General features: G+C 56.1%; 1 protein-coding gene and 1 long non-coding RNA gene across 25 annotated transcripts in view; one reads left to right on the forward strand and one right to left on the reverse strand.

Moving 5' to 3' along the window:
- The window catches only part of AP2A1 (adaptor related protein complex 2 subunit alpha 1), a 47,283-nt gene that overhangs the window by 13,771 nt on the left and 9,681 nt on the right, over positions 1–23,831 (forward strand). For 10 of the 24 annotated variants that reach the window (XR_013408729.1, XR_013408730.1, XR_013408732.1 and 7 more), the window contains exons 2-17: positions 420–488; positions 599–741; positions 1,365–1,558; positions 11,918–12,047; positions 13,082–13,183; positions 16,037–16,145; positions 19,194–19,344; positions 20,027–20,195; positions 20,328–20,465; positions 20,741–20,923; positions 21,756–21,853; positions 22,186–22,417; positions 22,511–22,678; positions 22,771–22,931; positions 23,316–23,381; positions 23,733–23,789. Coding sequence is in view for 4 of the 24 variants with exons in the window: in XM_077976693.1 (XP_077832819.1) it covers positions 420–488; positions 599–741; positions 1,365–1,558; positions 11,918–12,047; positions 13,082–13,183; positions 16,037–16,145; positions 19,194–19,344; positions 20,027–20,195; positions 20,328–20,465; positions 20,741–20,923; positions 21,756–21,853; positions 22,186–22,417; positions 22,511–22,678; positions 22,771–22,931; positions 23,316–23,381; positions 23,733–23,789 (2,170 nt within the window). In the remaining 20 variants the exon portion in view is untranslated. 24 annotated transcript variants of the gene reach the window in all.
- Positions 6,897–11,496, reverse strand: LOC144337263 (uncharacterized). The gene is made up of 2 exons (XR_013410117.1): positions 9,574–11,496; positions 6,897–7,270 (listed from the first exon to the last, which is right to left on the reverse strand). It is a non-coding gene; the product is annotated as an uncharacterized LOC144337263 (long non-coding RNA).

A 23,831-nucleotide genomic window follows, 5' to 3' on the forward strand; every position in this document is an offset into this window, starting at 1 on the left:
GAGGAGGCAGTGAGCTCAGTGGTAGGGGTGAGCACCCTGGGGCCAGCCGAGCTCTTCATTCATTCATTCATTCATCACATGTCCATTGCGTATGGGGAGTGGGGATAGGAGCTCTCAGGGAGCATGTCCAGGGCCCTGAGGAGCCCTACAGATCAGGGGCCACAGTGGGAGGAGGAAGGAGAGAGGGAGTCAGGGGCAGCCCAAGGGTGTGTGCTCTGTGCTGTGGGGCTCAGCAAGCCGTGGTTCTTCCCTCTTTGAAGCTCCCAGCCAGAGAAGGGGTCCTGGCCTGTCCTGATCCCCAGTGCCTGAGGGCAGAGAAGATCTGCCCTTCCTGCTGGGTGGGGCCGCGCCTGGGAAAGAGAGGGCAGCTGGCTGACTCCCCAGACCCCTCACTGCCCACCCTCTTCCTCCTCTCCCAGGTAAGAGCAAAGAGGCGGAGATTAAGAGAATTAACAAGGAACTGGCCAACATCCGCTCCAAGTTCAAAGGTAGGCTGGGGGCCCAACTTCTGGCTCAGGGCTGGGAGCTGGGGCTCCTGTGACCTATCCTGTGACGTTTCCTCATTTCTGGCTCCCCCTTCCTCCTTCCTTTACCCTAGGAGACAAAGCCTTGGATGGCTACAGTAAGAAAAAATACGTATGTAAACTGCTTTTCATCTTCCTGCTTGGCCATGACATTGACTTTGGGCACATGGAGGCTGTGAACCTGTTGAGTTCCAATAAATACACAGAGAAGCAAATAGTGAGTCTGGAGAGGGGGGTGCCAGGGCCTGGACTCCTGGGTCTAAGGGAGGAGGGGGCTGGGGGTCTGGACTCCTGGGTCTGAGGGAGGAAGGGCTGGGCCTGGACTCCTGGGTCTGAGGGAGGAGGGGCTGGGGGTCTGGACTCCTGGGTCTGAGGGAAGAAGGGGCTGGGGGTCTGGACTCCTGGGTCTGAGGGAGGAAGGGGTGGGCCTGGACTCCTGGGTCTGAGGGAGGAGGGGGCTGGAGGTCTGGACTCCTGAGTCTGAGGGAGGAGGGGCTGGGGGCCTAGACTTGTGGATCTGAAGGAAGAGGGGCTGGGGGCCTGGACTCCTGGGTCTAAGGGTTGAATCTGGGGCCTGGACTTTGTGGATCTGAGGGAGGAGGGGCCTGGGGGCCTGGACTCCTGGGTCTGAGGGTTGGGTCTGGGGCCTGGACTTTGTGGATCTGAGGGAGGAGGGACCTGGGGGCCTGGACTCCTGGGTCTGAGGGTTGAATCTGGGGCCTGGACTTTGTGGATCTGAGGGAGGAGGGGCCTGGGGGCCTGGACTCCTGGGTCTGAGGGTTGGGTCTGGGGCCACTCAGTCACAAGGCTCCTAGCCATCCACGACCTCCCTCCCCACAGGGTTACCTGTTCATTTCTGTGCTGGTGAACTCGAACTCGGAGCTGATCCGCCTCATCAACAACGCCATCAAGAATGACCTGGCCAGCCGCAACCCCACCTTCATGTGCCTGGCCCTGCACTGCATCGCCAACGTGGGCAGCCGGGAGATGGGTGAGGCCTTTGCCGCTGACATCCCCCGCATCCTGGTGGCCGGGTAAGGCAGTGGGGACCCGTTGGCAGTGGGGAGCTTGGGGGTGATGAGTCTCAACCAAGGGCGAGGCTCGGAGAGGCTGTGTCGCCTGCCCAAAGCCTCCCAGCCGGCATGTGGGCTAACGCTGGGCTGGGGACCCAGTGGTTCCGGCGGCAGCCCCATACTTGTGTCTTCCTGTGATACAAAGCTGACTTGACGGTGTGAGGCTGCTTCCCCACAAAGCCAGTGGGGTGCCTTTGAACTGCAGAACTGTAACACCTGTGATAAGAGGGATAACTGTACGCCGTGGGTGACGGCCCTCCAGAACTTCCTCATCTCCATTCATTCACCAAACATTTGCTGAGCACATACTATGTGCCAGGCACTGTGCTGATTGCTGGGGATGTTGTCCTGACCAGAGGCGGACATGGTCATTGCCCTCCCGTGTTCATGGTCTGGAGCAGGAGACAAATGGTGATGGAAGAATCGCAGGATGAAGTGTAGAATTTGCCAGGTGTGATGGCTCACGTCATCCGTGCATTTGGGGAGGCTGAGGCAGGTAGATTGCTTGAGTCTAGGAGTTCAAGACCAGCCTGGGCAACATGACAAAATCCCAATCTCTACTAAAAATTCCAAAAATTGCCAGGGCATGGTGGCATGCACCTATAGTCCCAGCTACTCGGGAGGCTGAGGTGGGAGGATCACCTGAGCTCGGGAGGTCGAGGCTGTGAGTTGTCATGGCGCCAGTGTACTCCAGCTTGGTGTGCACACAGGTGGGACGTCTATTTCTGGCAGTATGGTCAACTACGTACCCAACTCATGTTTTCCCTGAAACCTAACTGTCAATATTGGATAAGAGAGGAAAGACAATATTATTTAATGGATTCATGAGGTAGCCAGAAAATGAGAGGAGCACACAGGCCACAAGCAAAGAGGAACCAAGCACCCAAGCAGATGAGCTGTGTGCTGGAGCCAGCGTTTGCTTAGAAGGCATTTCCTGACCTGGGTGAACCCGAGTATCGGTTTTGAGGCCCTGCAGCCTCTGGGAACAGAAGACAAAGCTTGTCCGAGAAGTTCTCGAAGGCTATACTTCAAAGTGAGAGTGACCTAGAAATAAACCCCCTTGGGGACTCTAAGGAAAATTACCTGTCTGAAATTTTGGCATGGAACAGCCCTCAGACTGGTTTTCAGCCTGACTTTACCCTATCTGGGTAGTCCAAAAAGCCCTAGGTCAACCTTTAGTTTAAAGTGATGGAAACTGGAGGTTTCCTAGTGCTTCACAGAAGCAAACATGATACTTTTCTGAGGAAACCCATTTTCACCACAAGCTTCAGTGATATCCACAGATAAAGCTCCAAGTTGGCCGGGCGCGGTGGCTCAAGCCTGTAATCCCAGCACTTTGGGAGGCCGAGATGGGCGGATCACGAGGTCAGGAGATCGAGACCATCCTGGCTAACACGGTGAAACCCCGTCTCTAATAAAAAAAAAATACAAAAAAAAACTAGCCTGGCGAGGTGGCAGGCGCCTGTAGTCCCAGCTACTCGGGAGGCTGAGGCAGGAGAATGGCGTGAACCCGGGAGGCGGAGCTTGCAGTGAGCCGAGATCTGGCCATTGCACTCCAGCCTGGGTGACACAGCAAGACTCCGTCTCAAAAAAAAAAAAAAAGCTCCAAGTGACATGAGTAGCTCAGAGCCAAAAATCTCTAAACACACACAAGACACCATGAGAGAGAATCAGCAGACAGCAGAAATAAAACAGAAGGCTGGGTGTGGTGGCTCACACCTGTAATCACAGCACTTTGGGAGGCCAAGGTGGGCAGATTGCCTGAAGTCAGGAGTTCGAGACTAGCCTGGCCAACATGGCGAAACCACATCTCTAGTAAAAACACAAAAATTAGCCAGGCGTTGTGGCGCACGCCTGTAATCCCAGCTACTTGGGGGACTGAGGCAGGAGAATCACTTGAACTTGGGAGGCGGAGGTTGCAATGAGCCGAGATCGTGCCACTGCACTGCAGCCTGGGTGACAGAGCAAGACTCTGTCTCAAAAAAAAAAAAAAAAAAAGAAAACAGAAAATAACTTTGGAATTGGAATTATACAGCATGTAAAATAAGTATATTTCATATGTTTCAATAAATAACAGAAGCATTTTAAAATATGAGTAAAGTTTAAGCAGATTTGAAAATATAATTGAAATAGTCAAAAATTGCCAGGCACAGTAGTAGTGGCTCACACCTATAATCCAGGCACTTTGGGAGGCTGAGGCGGGATGATCACTTGAGGCCAGAAGTTCAAGATCAGCAACATAGTGAGACCCTATTGCCACAAAACCTAAAATATTAGCCAGGTGGGGTGCTGTGTGCCTGGGTAGTCCATCCGGGAGGCTAAGGCAGGAGGATTGCTTGAGCCTGGGAGGATGAGGCTGCAGTGAGCTGTGATCCCATCACTGTACTCTAACCTGGGCGACAGAGCAAGACCCTGTCTAAAAAAACAAACAAACAAATATTTAAAAAAATAAAAATTAAGTGTCCACTTTAGTTAGCAGAGTAGACACAGCCAAAGCCAGAATTAGTGACCAGGCAGTAGAACTGAAGAAAGACATCAAAATGCATCCCAAAGAAACAAAGCAATGGGGATTTTAGGAAAGAGACTGAGACTCATGGAAGACAGAGAACATCTAACAGAATGCCGTTTAGAGTTGTAGGGAGAAATTGTGACAGAGGCAGTGTTCGAAGAGAGATAATGGTTGAAACTATTCCAGAACGAATGAAAGAGGATGATCCCCAGATTCAAATAGCCCAGGAAATCATAAGCAGAAGTACAGACTGTAAGGGGTGACTGTGGGGCAATAAGACCAGCCAGGCATCCATCACCAGGTCCAGGTCAGAGCTTGTGGTGGCTTGGACCAGGGCTGTGGCGGTCATGTGGTTATGAGAAGGGCATGTTTCGGGAGTAGAGTCGATGGATTATATGTGCTGTGCTAGGATGAGGTGGGGACATTTAGTAGGTGAGTGAATGGTGTCAGACCTTGCAGCAGTGTGACGAAGGCTACAGGAAAATGGGTCAGAGAGGGCAGAACCTGAGTGTGGTTTGGTCATGCTGAATTTGAGATGTGTATTAGACATCTGAGTAGGACTCTGCGGAAGAAGCTGCATTGCAGGGAGTCAGAGCAGGAGGGAGAGAGATCTGAGAGAGATCAGCACCGTCCAATAAAAATATAATGCAAAATACAGGCGCGGCACGATGGCTCATACCTGTAATCCCAGCAACTGGGGAGGCTGAGGCGGGCAGATCATTTGAGGTCAGGAGTTCGAGAACAGCTTGCCCAACATGGTGAAACCCCGTCTCTATTAAAAATACAAAAATTAAGTGTGGTGGTGAGCACCTGTAATCCCAGCTACTCAGGAGGCTTAGGCAGGAGAATTGCTTGAACCCAGGAGGCGGAGCTTTCTGTGAGTGGAGATCACGCCACTGCACTCCAGCCTGGGTGACAGAGTGAGACTCCATCTCAAAAAAAAATTAGCAGGGTGCAGTGGTGCACACCTGTAGTTCCAGCTACTCAGGAGGCTGAGTCAGGAGAATCACTTAAACCCAGCGGGCAGAGGTTGCAGTAAGCCAAGATTGCACCACTGCACTCCAGCCTGGGTGACAGAGCAAGACTCCATCTCAATAGAAAAAAAAAAAAAGGCCGGGTGCAGTGGCTCAAGCCTGTAATCCCAGCACTTTGGGAGGCCGAGACGGGCGGATCACAAGGTCAGGAGATCGAGACCATCCTGGCTAACACGGCGAAACACCGTCTCTACTAAAAACACAAAAAATTAGCCGGGCGAGGTGGCGGCGCCTGTGGTCCCAGCTACTCGGGAGGCTGAGGCAGGAGAATGGCGGGAACCCGGGAGGCAGAGCTTGCAGTGAGCTGAGATCTGGCCACTGCACTCCAGCCTGGGCGACAGAGCGAGACTCCGTCTCAAAAAAAAAAAAAAGGCAAAATACAAAAATGTGTGCCTGTAATCCCAGCTACTTGAGTGACTGAGATGGGAGGATTGCTTGGGCTCAAGAGGCCCAGGGTACAGTGAGGAGGCCTGGGCTGCAGTGAGCTGTGATCGTGCCTGGGTGACAGTGAGACCCTGTCTGAAAATAAAAAAAGCATATATATAAAAATATATATAAAATGCAAGCCACATAGGTATTTTTCTCTTTTCTAGCGTGTAATAGTTCAGTTTAACCTGATCCACCCAAAATGTTATCACTTTGACACTGAATCAGCATAAAAATTATTCATGAGCTATTTGATTTGACATCCATGTTTGGTGCTAAGTCTTTGGAATGCGGCGTTTTGGTGTCTCTCAGTTTGGATTCGCAGCAGTCCCAGTGCTCAGTCGCCACACGTGGCTGGGGGCTATTGTATCTGACAGCATGAGGATCGATGGCAGTTATAGCAGTTAAGCAGTGAAGCCCTTGAGGGCAGATGTTAACCGGGAATCCACAAAAGCTGGGCCCTTGAGTGGTCCCAGTGCAGCCCAGTGTGTTAACACTCTGCTGGCAGGGGGGATGGGAGGCGTGATGGGGTGTGGGAGGAAAATCAGGATCAGGCCATGACTCAGAACGCTGAGAACTTTGATGGAGGAGGGAGTGGCCAGTCGCGAATGCTGCCAGCAGTTTCTTTTTTTTTTTGAGATGGGAGTCTTGCTCTATTGCCAGGCTGGAGTGCAATAGCGCGATCTCAGCTCACTGCAAACTCTGCCTCCCGGGTTCAAGCGATTCCCTTGCCTCAGCCTCCCGAGTAGCTGGATTACAGGCATGCACCACCGCATCCGGCTAATTTTTTTGTATTTTAGTAGAGACGGGGTTTCACCATGTTGGCAAGGATGGTCTCAAACTCCTAACCTCATGATCTGCCCGCCTCCACCTCCCAAAGTGCTGGGATTACAGGCGTGAGCCACCGCGCCCAGCCTGCTGCCAGCAGTTTCTTTAGGACAAGGACAGGCAGTCGGCATCAGCTTGGGGGAGACAGGTTACAAGCCACCCTGAAGAGGGAGGGACTGGGCACTTTGAGGACGGAGAGGGAGGCCAGTGTGGCCAACATGTGTGGGTGCAGGTGACACTGTCCCTGGAGTGGATGTCGAGGGGTGGTGCCCTGCCAGGGTCAAGGGGCCAGGGTGGGGCTATCTGACTCCAGGCTGCCCCCTCCACATTGGAAACTTGGCCTCGACAGTGACTGGGGCACGGAGGAACTTTATTTTGTAGGTAGACTTTATTTTTTACTTTTTATTTTTTTTGGAGATGGTCTTGCCCTGTTGTCCAGGTTGGAGTGTGGTGGCACAGTCTTGGCTCACTGCAACCTCCGACTCCTGGGCTCAAGCAATCCTCCCACCTCAGCCCCCCAAGTAGCTGTGATTACAGGCGTGCACCACCACGCCTGGCTAATTTTTGTATTTTTTTTTTTTTTTGTAGAGACAGAGTTTTGCTATGTTGCCCAGGCTGGTCTTGAACTCCTGAGCTCAAGCAATCTTCCTGCCTCAGCCTGCCAAAGTGTTGGAATTACAAGTGTGAGCTACCACTCCCAGCTAGGCCTTTTTTTTTTTTTTTTTTTTTTTTCCCAAGACAGAGTCTCTGTCTGTCACCCAGGCTGGAGTGCAGTGGTGCAATCTTGGCTCACTGCAACCTCTTCCTCCCGAGTTCGAGCAATTCTCTTGTCTCAGCCTCCTGAGTAGCTGGGATTACAGGTGCGCGCCACCACACCTGGCTAATTTTTGTTTTTTTTTTTGTTTGTTTTTTGTTTTTTGTTTTTTAGTAGAGACAAGGTTTCACCATGTTGGCTAGACTGGTCTCAAACCCCTGACCTCTATTGATCCGCCTGCCTCAGCCTCCCAAAGTGCTAGGATTATAGGCATGAGCCACCGTGCCCAGCCATTTTAACAATTTGAAAGTGCTCAGTTCAGTGGTTTCTCGTATATTCATGATGTTGTGCAACCACCACTACCACCTAATTGCAGAACATTCATGGCTCCAAAAAAAGGGACCCCGTACCCATTAGCGGTCCCTCCCCATTCCCTCTTCCCCCCAGCCCCCGGCTGCCACCAGTCTGCTTTCTGTCACGGATTTGCCTAATGTGGACATTTCGTAGAAATGGAACCGCACAGTGGCCTTCTGTGTCTGGCTTCTTCCACTCAACAAGATGTTTTTCAGGTTCATCCACATTGTGGTGCATATCCATGATTTGCCGGAGATAGAGTATTGCTCTGCTGCCCAGGCTGGAGTGCAGTGGCATGATCATAGCTCACTGCAGCCCTGACCTCCCAGGCTCAGGTGATCCTCCCACGTCAGCCACTCCAGTAGCCTGGACTGCAGGCACAAGCCACCACGCCTGGCTAATTTTTGAACTTTTTATAGAAAGGAGGTCTCACTATATTACCCAGGCTGGTCTTGAACTCCTGAGCTCAAGTGAACCTCCATGGCCTCGGCTTCTCAAAGTGCTGGGATTACAGGCATGAGCCACTGTGCCTGATTTGGTGGTTTTATTTTTTATGCCTGGGTATGCAGCTTGATATTGTGTAGTTTAACCTTTTCCTAAGTAGCACCACAACCCTTATTCCACTTAAGCAAGTTGATAAATAGCTCTTATTCCTTTGTGTGGTCTCCTTATCTGTAAATAGAGATGATAGAATCCGCGTCCTTAGAGGGCTGTGGTGGAGAGTGAGCGAGCTGTGTGGAAGTGCTTAGAGCAGAGCTTGGCCCGGAGTCAGGACTCGGAAGATGCGCTGTGGCTCGGGAGATGCGCGCCATCACAGCGATGGGAAAGTGGCCTGGAGTGAGGGCTCGGGAGATGCGCTGTGGCTCGGGAGATGCGCTGTGGCTCGGGAGATGCGCGCCATCGCAGCGATGGGAAAGTGGCCCCGAGTCAGGGCTCGGGAGATGTGCGCCATGACAGAGATGGGAAAGTGGCCTGGAGTCAGGGCTCGGGAGATGCGCTGTGGCTCGGGAGATGCGCGCCTTGGCGCGATGGGAAAGTGGCCCGGAGTGAGGGCTCGGGAGATGCGCTGTGGCTCGGGACTCGCGCGCCATAGCAGCGATGGGAAAGTGGCCCCGAGTCAGGGCTTGGGAGATGTGCGCCATGACAGAGATGGGAAAGTGTCCCGGAGTCAGGGCTCGGGAGATGCGCACCGTTGCAGCGATGGGAGAGTGGCCAGGAATCAGGGCTGGGTAGATGCCTGCCATGACTGAGATGGGAAAAGTGCTGTCATAAATGGAGCATCATCTGTGGACAGGCTTCTTGCTGGTTTCTGGTTCTAACTTGATCACTGGGCTGTGAACGTTCCTGTAGGGTGGGCGTCTGGGGGCAGCACTGTTGGTCTTGGTCTACTTCACACACAGCAGTGGCCTTTCTGGACAGAGGGAGCCCAGAGCCTTTCCAGAGGGCCTGTCCCTGTGTCTGCCCCCAGCTGCAGCACACGAGGGTTCCCAGCACTTTGGGAGGCTGTGGCAACAGGTGTCAGCTGGGCAGGTATCTGCCTGGCTGATGGCAGGAGCCAGCTGCTGGGTGGCTGCACATCCAGTGAGACATGTTGCCACAGGCCTTTGACTCGTGCAGGTCTGCCCTGAGGACTTCTCCCCATGTCCTTTGCCGTCCGTTGGGTGTTTTCTGGGAAAGCCTTTACTGATAGGCCATGACTGGGCCGGTCTTGACAGCTCCCGGCGCCTCCTCTTACTCAAGGCTATGGCCATGCACCACACAGTCTCATTTCTTTTTTTTTTTCTTTTTTCTTTTCTTTTTTTTTTTTTTGAGACAGAGTCTCGCTCTGTTGCCCAGGCTGGAGTGCAGTGGTGCGATCTCGGCTCACTGCAACCTCAAGCGATTCTCTTGCCCCAGCCTCCCGAGTAGCTGGGATTACAGGCACACGCCACCACACCCTGCTAATTTTTGTATTTTTAGAAGAGATGGGGTTTCACCATGTTGACCAGGCTGGTCTCAAACTCCTGACCTCAGGTGATCCACCGCCTCAGTGTCCCAAAAGTACTCGGATTATAGGCGTGAGCCACTGCACCTGGCCTTCTTTTTGTGTGTGTGTGGAGATGGGGTTTCACCATGTTGACCAGGCCAGTCTCAAACGCCTAGCCTCAAGTGATCCACCTGCCTCAGCCTCCCAAAGTGTTGGGATTATAGGCATAAGCCACCATGCCTGGCCCACAGTCTTATTTCTTTGTCCCCAAAGTTGACAAGGCTCTTCATTTTCCTGAAGGGGAAAACAGCCCATCAGAGAGGGTCAGTGGCTTACCCCAAACTGCGCCCCACAGTCACAGCCTCAGGCAGGCGTGTCTGACCCCAGAAGGTGCTCCCTTGGGATCCTCTTCTAGAACAACGTCATGCTCCATGCTCTTCACTGTGCTGGGAGCTGGGTTACGGTTGGGGCCTGGAGTCAGCCCTCTGAGATGGGCTGCCCGCTGGCTGCCAGGTTCTGTGCCAGACAAGTACAAGTGCCTACACTGCTTTCCTGTGGCTGCTGTGATGAATTACCACAAGCACAGCAGTGTCAAACACCAGTTCTGGACGTCGGAAGTCCAACATCCACCTCATGGCCAGGGCTGGTCCCTTCCGGGGGCCCTAGAGGAGAGGCCATGTCCTTGCCTTCTCCAGCTCCTAGAGGCCACCTGCTTTCCTTGGCTCGTGGCCCCTTCCCCCATCCCCAAAGGCAGTGGCGTGGCATCTTCTCTCCTGCCTGACCTCTGTTCCATCCTCACATCATCTCTCTCTGACTCTGAACTGTATCTTTCCCTTATAAGGACCCTGTGATGACATCGGGTCCACCTGGATCACCCAGGATCCTCTCTCCAGCTCATGATCCTTAACTTCATCATATCTGCAAAGTACCCCCACCCTTTTTTTTTTGTTTGGAGACGGGGTCTTGCTCTGCCACCTACCCAGGCTGCAGCCTTCACCTCCCAGGCTCAAGCGATCCTCCCACCTCAGCCTGCCAAATAGCTGGGTCTCCAGGCATGCGCCACCACGCTTGGCTAATTCTCGTATTTCTAGTAGAGATGGGGGTCTCACCATGTTGCCCAGACTGGTCTCGAACTCCTGGGCTCAAGTGATCCTCCTGCCTGAGCCTCCCAAAGTGCTGGGATTACAGGCGTGAGCCACCCTAACCCTCAGAACCTGTGAATATGTTCCCTTGGAATCAAAAGGGCCTTGCAAAGTCTGTTCCCTCACAATAGCCAGAGGGACACTTTAAACACCTATCAAAAACACACCCATTTCTTCAGTTTGCTGTGGAGAGAAGATAAATGAGTGAATCCATCCAGAGACCTGTGGGAGTGCTGGACAGGCCGAAGGGGTCTGGGGGTAGCTGTTCCTGCTGTCACGTTAATGTCACGCTGATTCTCTGCTCACCACCCACAGCGGCTTCCATCCCCCAATCAGTAAAAAACCAAGTCCTCACTGCAACCCACAAGGCTCTGCAGGGTCTGGCCCTATGTTCCCTCCCTGTCCTATCTGCAGCCTCTTGCCCCATGGCTCAGGCCGCAGCCTGCAGGCCTCCGCAGCCCCCAGGCCTCCTCGCTGCTTCTCCTATGCGCAGGCTCCGCCTTCCTGATGGTCCTGGGACAGGCTGTCCCCTCTGCCTGGGACGTTCTGTTGCAGAGGATTTTCAGTCTTTCCTCATTAAGTTACTCTGTTTTGTTTATTTTAAATGTTTTTATTTATTTAGAGACAGATCTAACTCTGTTGCCCAAGCTAGAGGGAGTGCAGTGGCACACTCGTGGCGCACTGCAGCCTCGACCTCCCAGGCTCAAGCAGTCCTCCCACCTCACCCTCCCAAGTAGCTAGGATTACAAGCCTGCGCCACCACAGCCAGCTAATTTTTGTATTTTTGAAGAGACTGGGTCTCACTGTTGTCCAGGCTGGTCTTGAACTTATGGCCTCAAGTGATCCTCCCACCTCGGCCTCCCAAAGTGCTGGGATTACAGGCATGAGCCACCATGCCCAGCCCTGACAGTATTTGATGTATGTGTTTTCGTGGTGCTGTCTGACATGTAAGGACAAGTGTTTGGACCACTTTGTTCGCCACTCTATCCACGGCGCCCACAGCACTGCCTGGTACCCCATGGGCACCCAGTAGGTGCTTGGTGAATGAATGAAGGTGCAGGGCCAGGCCTGACATGTTCCTGAGCCCTGCCGGGGACCCCATGAGGTTACTGAGACGCAGCCATTTTGCAGATGAAGACACTGAGTTCTGGTGGGCCATGAGGGCGGCGCCAGATTGGATCCTGCGGTAGCCTGGCTGTCTGTCCCTCTCACTGGCCTCGCACACCCTTCCTGGGAGAAACAGGAGAGGAGGGGAGGTGCTGGGGTCACTGACTCTGCTTCCCCTGCCCCACATGGTGTCCCCACAGGGACAGCATGGACAGCGTCAAGCAGAGTGCGGCCCTGTGCCTCCTGCGACTCTACAAGGCCTCGCCTGACCTGGTGCCCATGGGCGAGTGGACGGCACGCGTGGTACACCTGCTCAATGACCAGCACATGGTGAGCCCTATGCCCTCACGCCTCCTGGATGCCCGGGGCTCCACCTCAGCCCTGACCCCCCTGGATGCCCGGGGCTCCACCTCAGCCCTGACCCCCCCTGGATGCCCGGGGCTCTACCTCAGCCCTGACCCCCCTGGATGCCCGGGGCTCTACCTCAGCCCTGACCCCCCCTGGATGCCCGGGGCTCTACCTCAGCCCTGACCCCCCCTGGATGCCCGGGGCTCCACCTCAGCCCTGACCCCCCCTGGATGCCCGGGGCTCTACCTCAGCCCTGACCCCCCTGGATGCCCGGGGCTCCACCTCAGCCCTGACCCCCCTGGATGCCCGGGGCTCCACCTCAGCCCTGACCCCCCTGGTTGCCTGGGGCTCCCACCTCAGCCCTGACGCCCCCTGGACGCCTGGGCTACGCCCTCGGCTCTGACCCCCTGGATGCCTGGGGCTCCCCCTTCAGCCCAGACCCCCTGGATGTCTGGGGCTCCCCACTTGGCTCTGACGTTCACCAGGCACCAGAAACCATGATCCAGTGTCCCTGGTACTCATTACCTGCCCAAGTGTCCAGAAACCCTCCCATCCCCATCTCTGACACTCACCTGGCTGGCTAGGGATCCTGTCCAGTGACCCCCAAACCCCTCAGCAGCCACCCAGCCCCTTAGAAAATCCCACTCTCTGTTTCTGATACCCGGAGATTCCCCCAACAGCGCCCATCACCTGCCCACCGGCACAGAAACCTTGACCCCTGTCCCACTCACCATAGTCTCAACTCTCTGGAGTCCCACCCCTTCACTGCTCCTTACCCAGCTGCCTGGGGTCCTGCCGGGGATACCCCACACACCCAGGTCAGTGCTGGTCATGGTGCCCAAGGACCCGTGGCCTCCTCACCCCACCCCTGAAGCACGCACAGTGACACGTGTGCAAACCCCTAAACCCCATCCTCCCAACTGCACACACAGCCCGACCTTGCCCCGCTCCTGAGCCTCTGCTCTCAGGTGCCCGCCTCCCCCAGGGCCTGACTTGCCTCTCCTCTGCCCCTGCAGGGCGTGGTCACGGCTGCTGTCAGCCTCATCACCTGTCTCTGCAAGAAGAACCCAGACGACTTCAAGACGTGCATCTCCCTGGCTGTGTCGCGCCTCAGCCGGGTGGGTGTGGCCTAGATGCTGGCTGCAGGAGGTGGCCTTGGCATCCCTGTGCCCTCTGACACCCCCCAGGTCCCCACTCTCCCTGAGAGGCAGCCCAGCCCAAGGTTTACAAACTCAAGCTCTGAGCTGGATTCATCCTGGCTCGGCCTCTTCCTGGCTGGGTGGCCCCGGACAAGTGGCTTCACCTCCCTGGCCTCAGCTGCCCCCTGTGTTCAGTGGGGTTAATACCAGTGCCCGCCTGGAGGCACAGAGGGCTGTGGATAAAGTGCTGAGAACAGGGCCTCGCAGGCCGAGCACCCTGGGAGCCAGAGCTGCCCCCTGCCCTCCTCCCTCTCCCGCTCCTCTCTCTGTCTCCCGCCTTCCCTCTTCTGGCTTTGCCTCCCGCCTCTGTCTTTCCTGTGCAGCCTCACTCCTGCCTGGCGTCCCTCTCCCACCTTTGCTCCTGTCCTGCCCAGGAACATCCCCTGAGGCCTCTTGCATGCCAGGCTCCATGTGGGGTGACACCAGGGACACAGATGAGTCAGAAACCAAGCTCTGCACTTAAGGAGCTCCCTGTCCTGCTTGCAGGGAGGTGACTCAGTCACCGATTGTCAGAAAAGGGGTGACTTGCGCTATAATGGAGGTAGGACAGGGCGCCCATAGGAGGCACTTAACCCAGGCTGGGAGTCCACAAAGGCTTCCTGGGGGTGGTGAAGGATTCCCTGAATTGAGACTTGGAGCACACATGCATGTCTGCTGGGCAGTAGAGAGAGGCCTGGATTCACAGGCAAAGAGAAGAACACACCAGCCCACGCAGCTACTCATTATTTCTTTCTCAGGGTTTTGTTTTGTTTTGTTTTTTTAACAGACAGGGTCTCACTGTCACCCAGGCTGGAGTGCAGTGGTGCAACCATGGTTCACTGCAGCCTCTGGCTCCTAGGCTCAAGCGATCTCTCGCCTCAGCCTCCCGAGTAGCTGGGACTGCAGGTGGCTAATTTTTTTTTTTTCCTTTTTTTTTGAGATGGAGTCTCACTCTGTTGCCCAGCCTGGACTGCAGTGGCGCTTTCTTGGCTCACTGCAAGCTCCGCCTCCCAGGTTCACGCCATTCTCCTGCCTCAGCCTCCCGAGTAGCTGGGACTACAGGCGCCCGCCACCGCGGCCGACTAATTTTTTGTATTTTTAGTAGAGACGGGGTTTCACCGTGTTAGCCAGGATGGTGTCGATTTCCTGACCTCGTGATCCGCCCACCTCGGCCTCCCAAAGTGCTGGGATTACAGGTGTGAGCCACCGCGCCCGGCCACTAATTTTTTTATTTTTTGTAGAGATCAGTCTTGCTTTGTTGTCCACACTGGTCTCAAACTCCTGGCTTCAAGTGATCCTCCCGCCTCAGCCTCCCAAAGTGCTGGGATTAAAGCTGTGAGCCGCTGTGCTCAGCCTCAGTCACTGTTTCATCCATTCATCACACGTCCGAATGCTGGAGTGTGCCGGGATGACAGTGAGGCAGGAACACAGACCAGCACAGAGGTGGGCCAGAGCTTCCTGGAGAAGGGCTTTGCAAGGTTGAATAGGAGTTTGCAATGAAGAAAAAAAGACACATGATCTTTCCTTTTTTTTTTTTTGAGATGGAGTTTCGCTCTTATTGCCCAGGCTGGAGTACAATGGCACGATCTTGGCTCACTGCAACCTCCGCTTCCCGCAATTCTCCTGCCTCAGACTCCCAAGTAGCTGGGATTACAGGCATGTGCCACCACGATGGCTAATTTTGTATTTTTAGTAAAATGGGGTTTCACCATGTTGGTCAGGCTGGTCTCAAACTCCTGACCTCAGGTGATCTGCCCACCTTGGCCTCCCAAAGTGCTGGGATTACAGGTGTGAACCACCGTGCCTGGCCCAATCTTTCTTTTTCTTTCTTTTTTTTTTTATTTGAGACGGAGTTTTACTCTATTGCCTGGGCTGGAGTGCAGTGGCGCCATATTGGCTCACTGCAATGTCTGCTTTCCAGGTTCAAGGAATTTTCCTGCCTCAGCCTCCCAAGTAGCTGGGATTACCGGCATGCACCACCATACCCAGCTAATTTTTGTATTTTTAGTAGAGATGGGGTTTCGCCATGTTGGCCAGGTTTGTCTTGAACTCCTGATCTCAGGTGATCCACCCCGCTTGGTCTCCCAGAGTGCTGGGATTACAGGCGTGAGCCACTGCGCCCAGCCATGATCTTTCAGTCTTTCACTAATTCCCTGCCTCTTCCCTGAACCTCTTCCTATCTGACCTTGTATTAGGCCTAGGGACCCAGAAAAGGGTCAGACCCAATCCCTGCCCTTGAGTAGCTTTGAGCCTTGTAGGGGGACTATAGGAAACAGCCTCCGGGAGCCGGCATGCTGTGTGCTCTGATGGAGGAAACCTGGGGCAGGGGAGGCTCAGAGCGTCCCATGTGAGGAGGGGGCCTGGGACTGTCACACAGAAGGGAACCAGCAGAGACCTTTCCTGCCCACCGCGCACCAGCATTGCTTGGAACGATCAACCAGCCAGGCTTAGTCCTAGTTTTGCCCCCATCCTGTGTGCCTGACCCTTCCTCGCTCCCTTCCCAGAGCCTCAGATTCCTGCTTCATAAAACCATCACATTGGCTGGGCATGGTGGCTCATGCCTGTAACCCTAGGACATTGGGGGGCTGAGGTGGGAGGATTGCTTGAGGCCATGAGTTCTGAACCCGCCTGGGCAACATAGTGAGACCCTGTCTCTACAAAAAAACCCACTAACAAAACTGTTAACACTGACAGCACTGCCCTTGGAAGGCAGCATTTGCTCCACCCTGGCATGTGAGCCCACGTGCCCCTCCCACCCCAGCCCCCAACCTATTCCTTGCTCTTCCCCCGCAGATTGTCTCCTCAGCCTCCACCGACCTCCAGGACTATACCTACTACTTCGTCCCAGCGCCCTGGCTCTCGGTGAAGCTCCTGCGGCTGCTGCAGTGCTACCCGCCTCCAGGTAACGAACGCCGCGCACTCCCCAACCCGGGGTGGCCTGCTGCTGGCATCTGGGGGCCTCCAGCTCCACAGCGCACCAGGTGGGACTGGAGGGTCTGGGTCAGGATTTCTCTGAAGCTGGGGTGGTTCCTCTGTCCCCTGTTACGTGGCTGCAGTGGGGGTGGCAAGCGGGCAGCGTGAGGCCCAGTGCCTACCCTGTGCAGCATCATCGATCAGCCTCATTGCTGAGGTCCCTGCTACCCAGGCTCTCGTTCCAGCCCTGTCACTAGGGGCTGTTACTGCGCCTGTTTTCTAGATGAGGAATCTGAGACTGGGAGAGGGAGCTCCTGGCCCAGGATCACCCACCCGGTCAGTGGGTGATTCCAGGCTGTGCTGTCTGAATTACCATAGCCCTGTTAGGGGTTTTCACGTCTGGTGGGAACCTTCCCTTACCGCTCACGGTCCCAATAGCCAGTGTGTATGAAACTCCTGTAGTGAGCCAGGCACTGTGCAGGGAGGCGCCTGCACCTGCCGAACAGAGCTGGCAAGGAGGAACAGCCAGTGTGATATGCACACAGGGAGGCTGAGGCTTGAAGGTGAGACATCACCGTTCTAGGCATTGAGTAAGCGGCAGTCAGCCCCCAGACTCTCTGCTATAAACCCCTCCCTCTGCCACTGAGCTCCCCTGGGCTTCTGTCGCCTTGGCTGACTGACTTCATGGAGCAGTTTCTTGGGACCCTGTGCTGAAGGGCCTGCCACACAGTAGGTGCTAATGCACCAGTTCCCTCCATTCAGCCAGCATGCCCAGTACCTGCCAGGGGCCAGGGCCGATGTACACCACCGAATCTCCGGGTGTGCATGCCTGTCTGTGTTCATGCCTGTGTGTGTGTGCATGTTCATCTGTGTGTGTCGATACCTGTCCGTGTGCATGCACGTCTGCATGCATCCCCCTGTATGTGGATGTCATCGTGTGTGTGTGTCTGTGTGTGTATGTGGCAGTGTGTTCACGGTATCTCTGTGTCCCTCTATGTGTGTACATGTGTATGTATCGGTGTGTGCATCTACATGTGTACCTGTTTGTGCACGCAAGTGGGTGTGTACATGAGTGTAGACACCTGTCTGCATGCCTGGGTATGCGTGTCTCAATGCTTGCCAGCATGCATTGTGTCTGTGCACGTCCCTCTGCACATGGCATGTGTGTGCACACTCTAAAACTGAGTGTATGATATTGAGGTGACACCAGAGGCCCATCTTGTGTGAAGCCAGTGATGAATTCTGTTGTGTGACCCTGGGGACATGTCTTCCTTCTCGGGGCCTCTTTTTCATCCTGTCAAGAAGGGCTTAGGTCATGCTTTAAGCCCATGTCCACCCCAGAAGGCCCAGTTGGTAATTCTGTGGTACACCCAGGGCAGGCAGCTCACCCACTCCAACCCTCTGTGGTGTAGGAACTGCAGATACAGCCCTGTCCTGAGGCTGGGTCTGAGGACACACCAACCCTGTGTCACCTCCTTTTCAGCAAATGGTAGTGGGCTACTGCCAATTTGTTTCCAAGTCATTTTTTTTTCACATGCATTGTGAAAAGTTTCCCAACATCCACACAAGCAGAGAGATGTCATTACTTAGACTTCACATTTTGCCATGTATGCATGCTCTTGTTTTATTTTCTTCTGAAATATTTAAAAGTAAATTACATACATCATGATGTTTTGCCTTTAAATATGTTGTTCTGGGCCAGGCATGGCAGCTCATACCTGTAATCCCAGCAATTTGGGAGGCCAAGGCAGGAGGATCACTTGGGCTCAGGAGTTCGAGACCAGTCTGGCCAACATGGCGAAACCCCATCTCTACAAAAAATACAAAAAATTAGCCAGGTGTGGTGGTGTATGACTGTAGTCCCAGCTACTCAGGAGGCTGAGATGGGAGGATCGATTGAACCCGGGAGGCGGAGGTTGCAGTGAGCCAAGATTGCGCCACTGCACTCCAGCTTGGGTGACAGAGTGAGACTCTGTCTCAAAAAAACAAACAAACAAAAAAAACCCACAATATATATCACAGTACAGTCTAGGATCACATATTCAATTGGATTCTGCCAGGTTTAGTGGCTTACACTGTAATCCTATCACTTTGGGAGACTGAGGCAGAAGGATCGCTTGAGCCCAGGAGTTTGAGATCAATCTGGGCGACATAGTTGCCCTGTTTACAAAAACAGGATTTAAATTGGATTCTGTCTTTGTTGTTTCTCGTAGTCTGGACTAGCCCCCACACCTGTTTCTGGAGAAAGCAGGAGATGCCATTGCCATGTGTCCCATGGTGGCGACTGGCCTCATTGCTGCCTTGTGGTGTCTTTTAGCTTGTTCCTCTATCTGGTGAATTTTCCTGTAGATTTGCGGCAGCATTTTTTGCTGGAATACTTGACAGCTCTTATATACACTTGAAAAGACGTCACATGCTGGGAAATGTAGTGATTGGTGTTCCTGTGAGCTTCTGGCTGGCATCTGTCAGTGGTAGAGAGCTCTGGGGGGTGAGGGGGCGCCTGGTTGAGCCTTGTCTCCTTTGACCTCCCAGCCTCTAGGCCCAGAGGATGGCACCGAGTGTGCCTGCAGTGGTCTCTTGCTGAACGGACACTTGGGTGGGTGGCTGGTGCATTTTTGTCAGGGGCTGCTCGGCACTCGCACCAGTCCATGGGAAGGCCTGGGTTTGGGGACATCTCTTGGGAAGGTTCCTGGAGCTTCTTTTGCTCAGTGAGAAACCTAAGGAGCCTCAGAGCTGCAGATGAGGAAACTGAGGCTCACATGGGTGCCACCTCTTGCCCGAGAGGGTCAGAGCAGGAGGAGAGCCCAGGACTGGGGATAGATCCTGTGTCTCCAGAGGTGCCTTGTCTCACCTCCTCTGCTGGGCTGGGAAGAGGTTGAGGGAGCAGAGATCCTGGCCCTGAGCTGCAGAATTCTCAAGGTCAGAGGCACCCCGAGCTCCTCCCTTGGAAGACAGGAGCTGGGGCATGGCCACCACCCCAGCTGGTTTGCCAGGCGGGCAGGACACTCAGCCAGGTGCGTCCCCTTCATTTCCCCAGAGGATGCGGCCGTGAAGGGGCGGCTGGTGGAATGTCTGGAGACTGTGCTCAACAAGGCCCAGGAGCCCCCCAAATCCAAGAAGGTGCAGCACTCCAACGCCAAGAACGCCATCCTCTTCGAGACCATCAGCCTCATCATCCACTATGACAGGTGCCCGCCTGGGCCCACCAGGGCCTGATGCCCGGGGCCAGGAAGGAGGGGCGTGGAGGCCCGGACTCCTGGGTCCTAGGCAGAGGGCAGGGAATCTTGACTTTTAGGTAGGGTAGTAGAAGGATGGGGCTGTGAAGTGTCACCTGTGAGGTTGGTGCTGGGGCGCTTCCTGGGGGCAGAATTGCTGGGTTTCTTTCTCTGGGCTCAAAGGCCCAGCTGTCTGGGTCACTGGAGGTGCAGGACTGCAATGTAGGGCCGGCAAGGTTAAGACCTGGATCCGGCCGGGCGCGGTGGCTCAAGCCTGTAATCCCAGCACTTTGGGAGGCCGAGGCGGGCGGATCACGAGGTCGGGAGATCGAGACCATCCTGGTTAACACGGTGAAACCCCGTCTCTACTAAAAAATACAAAAAACTAGCGGGGCGAGGTGGCGGGCGCCTGTAGTCCCAGCTACTCGGGAGGCTGAGGCAGGAGAATGGCGTGAACCCGGGAGGCGGAGCTTGCAGTGAGCTGAGATCCGGCCACTGCACTCCAGCCTGGGTGACAGAGCGAGACTCCGTCTCAAAAAAAAAAAAAAAGACCTGGATCCTTGGGGGCTGTGAGGTGGGTCAGCTGGGGCCCGAGTCCTCCACCTCCTCCTGTCAGTTTCTCTCACTATCCCTTTCTTGTGGCCCCTGCGGGCAGTGAGCCCAACCTCCTGGTGCGGGCCTGCAACCAGCTGGGCCAGTTCCTGCAGCACCGGGAGACCAACCTGCGCTACCTGGCCCTGGAGAGCATGTGCACGCTGGCCAGTTCCGAGTTCTCCCACGAAGCCGTCAAGACGCACATTGACACCGTCATCAATGCCCTCAAGGTGTGACCCCTTGGAGCCCACTTGGGCCTGCCACCCCCCTCAGAAAGACCAGAGGCTCAGAGGCCCTTGGGTGGCCAACCCTGTGCCAACAGGGAGTCTAAAACACACCTGGGCCCTGCTGTCCACCCTCAGACGGAGCGGGACGTCAGCGTGCGGCAGCGGGCAGCTGACCTCCTCTACGCCATGTGTGACCGGAGCAATGCCAAGCAGATCGTGTCGGAGATGCTGCGGTACCTGGAAACGGCCGACTATGCCATCCGCGAGGAGATCGTGAGTGCTGCGGGGTGCGGGCTGGACTTGTGGGTCTGAGGGAGGGGGTGACTGGGGGCTTGGACTCTTGGGTCCGAGGGAAGAGGGGCTGGAGCCTGGATACCTGGATCTGAGGGATAGGTGGCTGGTGGCCTGGATTCCTGGGTCTGAGGGAGGAGGGGCTGGGACCTGGACTCCTGGGTCTCCAGATGGGGGCAGTGGTGAGCCCAGAGCCAGGTGAGTGAAAGCCCGACTCAGCCTGCGGGCACTCTGTCTCTCACACGCTCCGGCGGCAGGTCCTGAAGGTGGCCATCCTGGCTGAGAAGTACGCCGTGGACTACAGCTGGTATGTGGACACCATCCTCAACCTCATCCGCATCGCGGGCGACTACGTGAGTGAAGAGGTGTGGTACCGTGTGCTACAGATCGTCACCAACCGTGATGACGTCCAGGGCTACGCCGCCAAGACGGTCTTTGAGGTCAGCATTCCTGACCCTGACCCCCATGACCCCACGACAGGACCTAGAGGCAGAGCAAGGACGGCCGGGGCTGTGGGGCCTGCCAGCCCCTGGCCATCCTCCTCCTGCACTGCTGTGACCTCAAAGTGGGGCTTCTGCCTCTCTGGGCCAACCCAGGGCACCCAGGGCTCTGGGTCCCTCCTACCCTCCTGATGTGAGGAGTCCCCAGGGCATGGGCATGGGGAGCCCGGTGTGCAGTCCTGGCCCCAGATCTCGGTAGTTTCCATTTCCCTCTGCCCCAGGAAAGGGGACCTGCACAGCCCTGTTTTTTTTGTTTTTTGGTTTTTTTTTGGTGTGTTTGTTTTTTGGAGACGGAGTCTCACTCTGTCACCCAGGCTGGATTGGGGAGTGAGTGCCTTGGCGTGATCTTGGCTCGCTGCGACCTCCGCCTCCCAGCGTCAAACCATTCTCCTGCCTCAGCCTCCCCAGTAGCTGGTACTACAGGCGCATGCCACCACACCCAGCTAATTTGTTTGTATTTTTAATAGAGATGGGGTTTCACCATGTTGCCCAGGCTGGTTTCAAACTCCTGAGCTTGGGCAATCTGCCCTCCTCGGCCTCCCAAAATGCTAGGGCTACAGGCATGAGCCACCACGCCTGGCTCACAGCCCTGTTTTACGGCCTGTGTGAGCTTGGGCCGGTCACTCAACCTTTTTGTGCCTCAGTTTACCACTTATAACCCCACCCGCAGCAGAGCTTTGAGGGTTCCACCAGTCAGGAGGTGGTTGCACCCAGTGCTCCCAGAGAGAGTGCTCATTCTTGTCCTCTCCACGCCCTTCCCCGCCCCCCCCAGGCGCTCCAGGCCCCTGCCTGTCATGAGAACATGGTGAAGGTTGGCGGCTACATCCTTGGGGAGTTTGGGAACCTGATTGCTGGGGACCCCCGCTCCAGGTGAGGGAGCCTCAGCCTGCGGGGGGAACACTACACACTTCTGACGGATCCAGGGCTTGAGGGATCCCCAGGGGTCTCAGGGTAGGCGGTGATGGGCTCCCATCCTCTCGGCCTCCACCCCAACCCACCTAGCAGGGTAAGAGAGGACCTCAGTCCCAGGATCATGGACAGAGTGTGACTGTGGCCCCTGCCTGGTGCCTGGGGAGGGCCACTCCCCTCCAGCGGCCTGGGGTCCTGGGACAGGTCCATCCCAGGGAGGGGTGCCTCTCGAGGGGGTTTCTGGGAGAGGGCAGTGGAGCCTGGTCCCCGCTGACACCCACTCCCGCGCACAGCCCCCCGGTGCAGTTCTCCCTGCTCCACTCCAAGTTCCACCTGTGCAGCGTGGCGACGCGGGCGCTGCTGCTGTCCACCTACATCAAGTTCATCAACCTCTTCCCCGAGACCAAGGCCACCATCCAGGCCGTGCTGCGGGCCGGCTCCCAGCTGCGCAATGCTGACGTGGAGCTGCAGCAGCGAGCCGTGGAGTACCTCACCCTCAGCTCGGTGGCCAGCACCGACGTCCTGGTCAGAGCCTTGCCCCTCCCCACCCTGGCATACCCCCTTCCCGCTCTCCCCTCCTCCTGACCCGAACTGACCTTCCCCACCCGACTGCGCCAGGCTACGGTGCTGGAGGAGATGCCGCCCTTCCCCGAGCGCGAGTCGTCCATCCTGGCCAAGCTGAAACGCAAGAAGGGGCCAGGGGCTGGCAGTGCCCTGGATGATGGCCGGAGGGACCCAAGCAGCAACGACATCAATGGGGGCGTAGAGCCCACCCCCAGCACTGTGGTGAGTCCCCTGGGGTGGGCCCTGCCAGGGTGCCTGGGGCTGGGTCCTGCCAGGGTGCCATCTGTCCTCACCATGACCTGCGCTTCCTACAGTCGACGCCCTCGCCCTCCGCCGACCTCCTGGGGCTGCGGGCAGCCCCTCCCCCGGCAGCACCCCCGGCTTCTGCAGGGGCAGGGAACCTCCTGGTGGACGTCTTCGATGGCCCGGCCGCCCAGCCCAGCCTGGGGCCCACCCCCGAGGAGGCCTTCCTCAGGTAGCACCCCCTGGGCCCGGGCCCCTTCTCACAGCCACCCCCAGGGCTGTCCCTTCTCGGCCTCTGCCCGCATTTTCCCTGAGCCCCTCCCCAGCCCCCTACTCGCTCCTCTCTCCATCCCGATGCCTTCACCAGCCCTGGCTGCTGCCTCCCCTGCCCCAGCCTCCCTGCTCACAGCCTCCCTCTCCCACTCTGGACTCCACCGACACTGGCCACCCTTCGTTGTCTCCTTTCCTGTCACCGTTTCTCAGCCTGCTCTTCCTTTTCTCCTTCTCTCCTTCCCTTCTCCCTCTCTGTCTCTCTCTCTCCGGCCCTCTTGCTGCCTGTCTGGGATTGGCTGCCACGCCTGTCTTCTCTTGTCTGCTCTGGGATTGGATGGCCCAGCGAGCTGGAGCCGCCTGCCCCCGAGAGCCCCATGGCTTTGCTGGCTGACCCAGCTCCAGCTGCTGAGTAAGGGGTGGCCTGGGGTGGGAGGTCGCGGGGGGGCAGACTCCGGTGTCCCCAGGGAGAGTTAGGGGACTGAGAGCTCTTGTCAACGGGTTCCTGATGAGCAGCAGAGGCAGGGACTTTGAGGAAAGGGAAACTTGGTGCCTGCCGATGCGGGGGCACGGGCCAGGGTTCCATTCCCGTTAGAGGCCACTGCTGAACGGATGTGAAGTTCCTCGAAGCTCTGTGAGGGGTCTGGATATGTGGTTCTGGGGTTCTGTCCTTAGGGTTTGTTCTCACACTCAATTGCTCTGGGTCTTCGCCCCTCCCCACCAAGTCCCTTCCCATCTCACTCCACTCACTCACTGCCTCCAGCCCAGGTCCTGAAGACATTGGCCCTCCCATTCCGGAAGCCGATGAATTGCTGAATAAGTGAGTCCTGGGAGAGGTGGGGGAGGGGAATGGGGACAGGTG

Source organism: Macaca mulatta, chromosome 19, assembly GCF_049350105.2.
Source record: "Macaca mulatta isolate MMU2019108-1 chromosome 19, T2T-MMU8v2.0, whole genome shotgun sequence".
NCBI lineage: Eukaryota > Metazoa > Chordata > Mammalia > Primates > Cercopithecidae > Macaca > Macaca mulatta.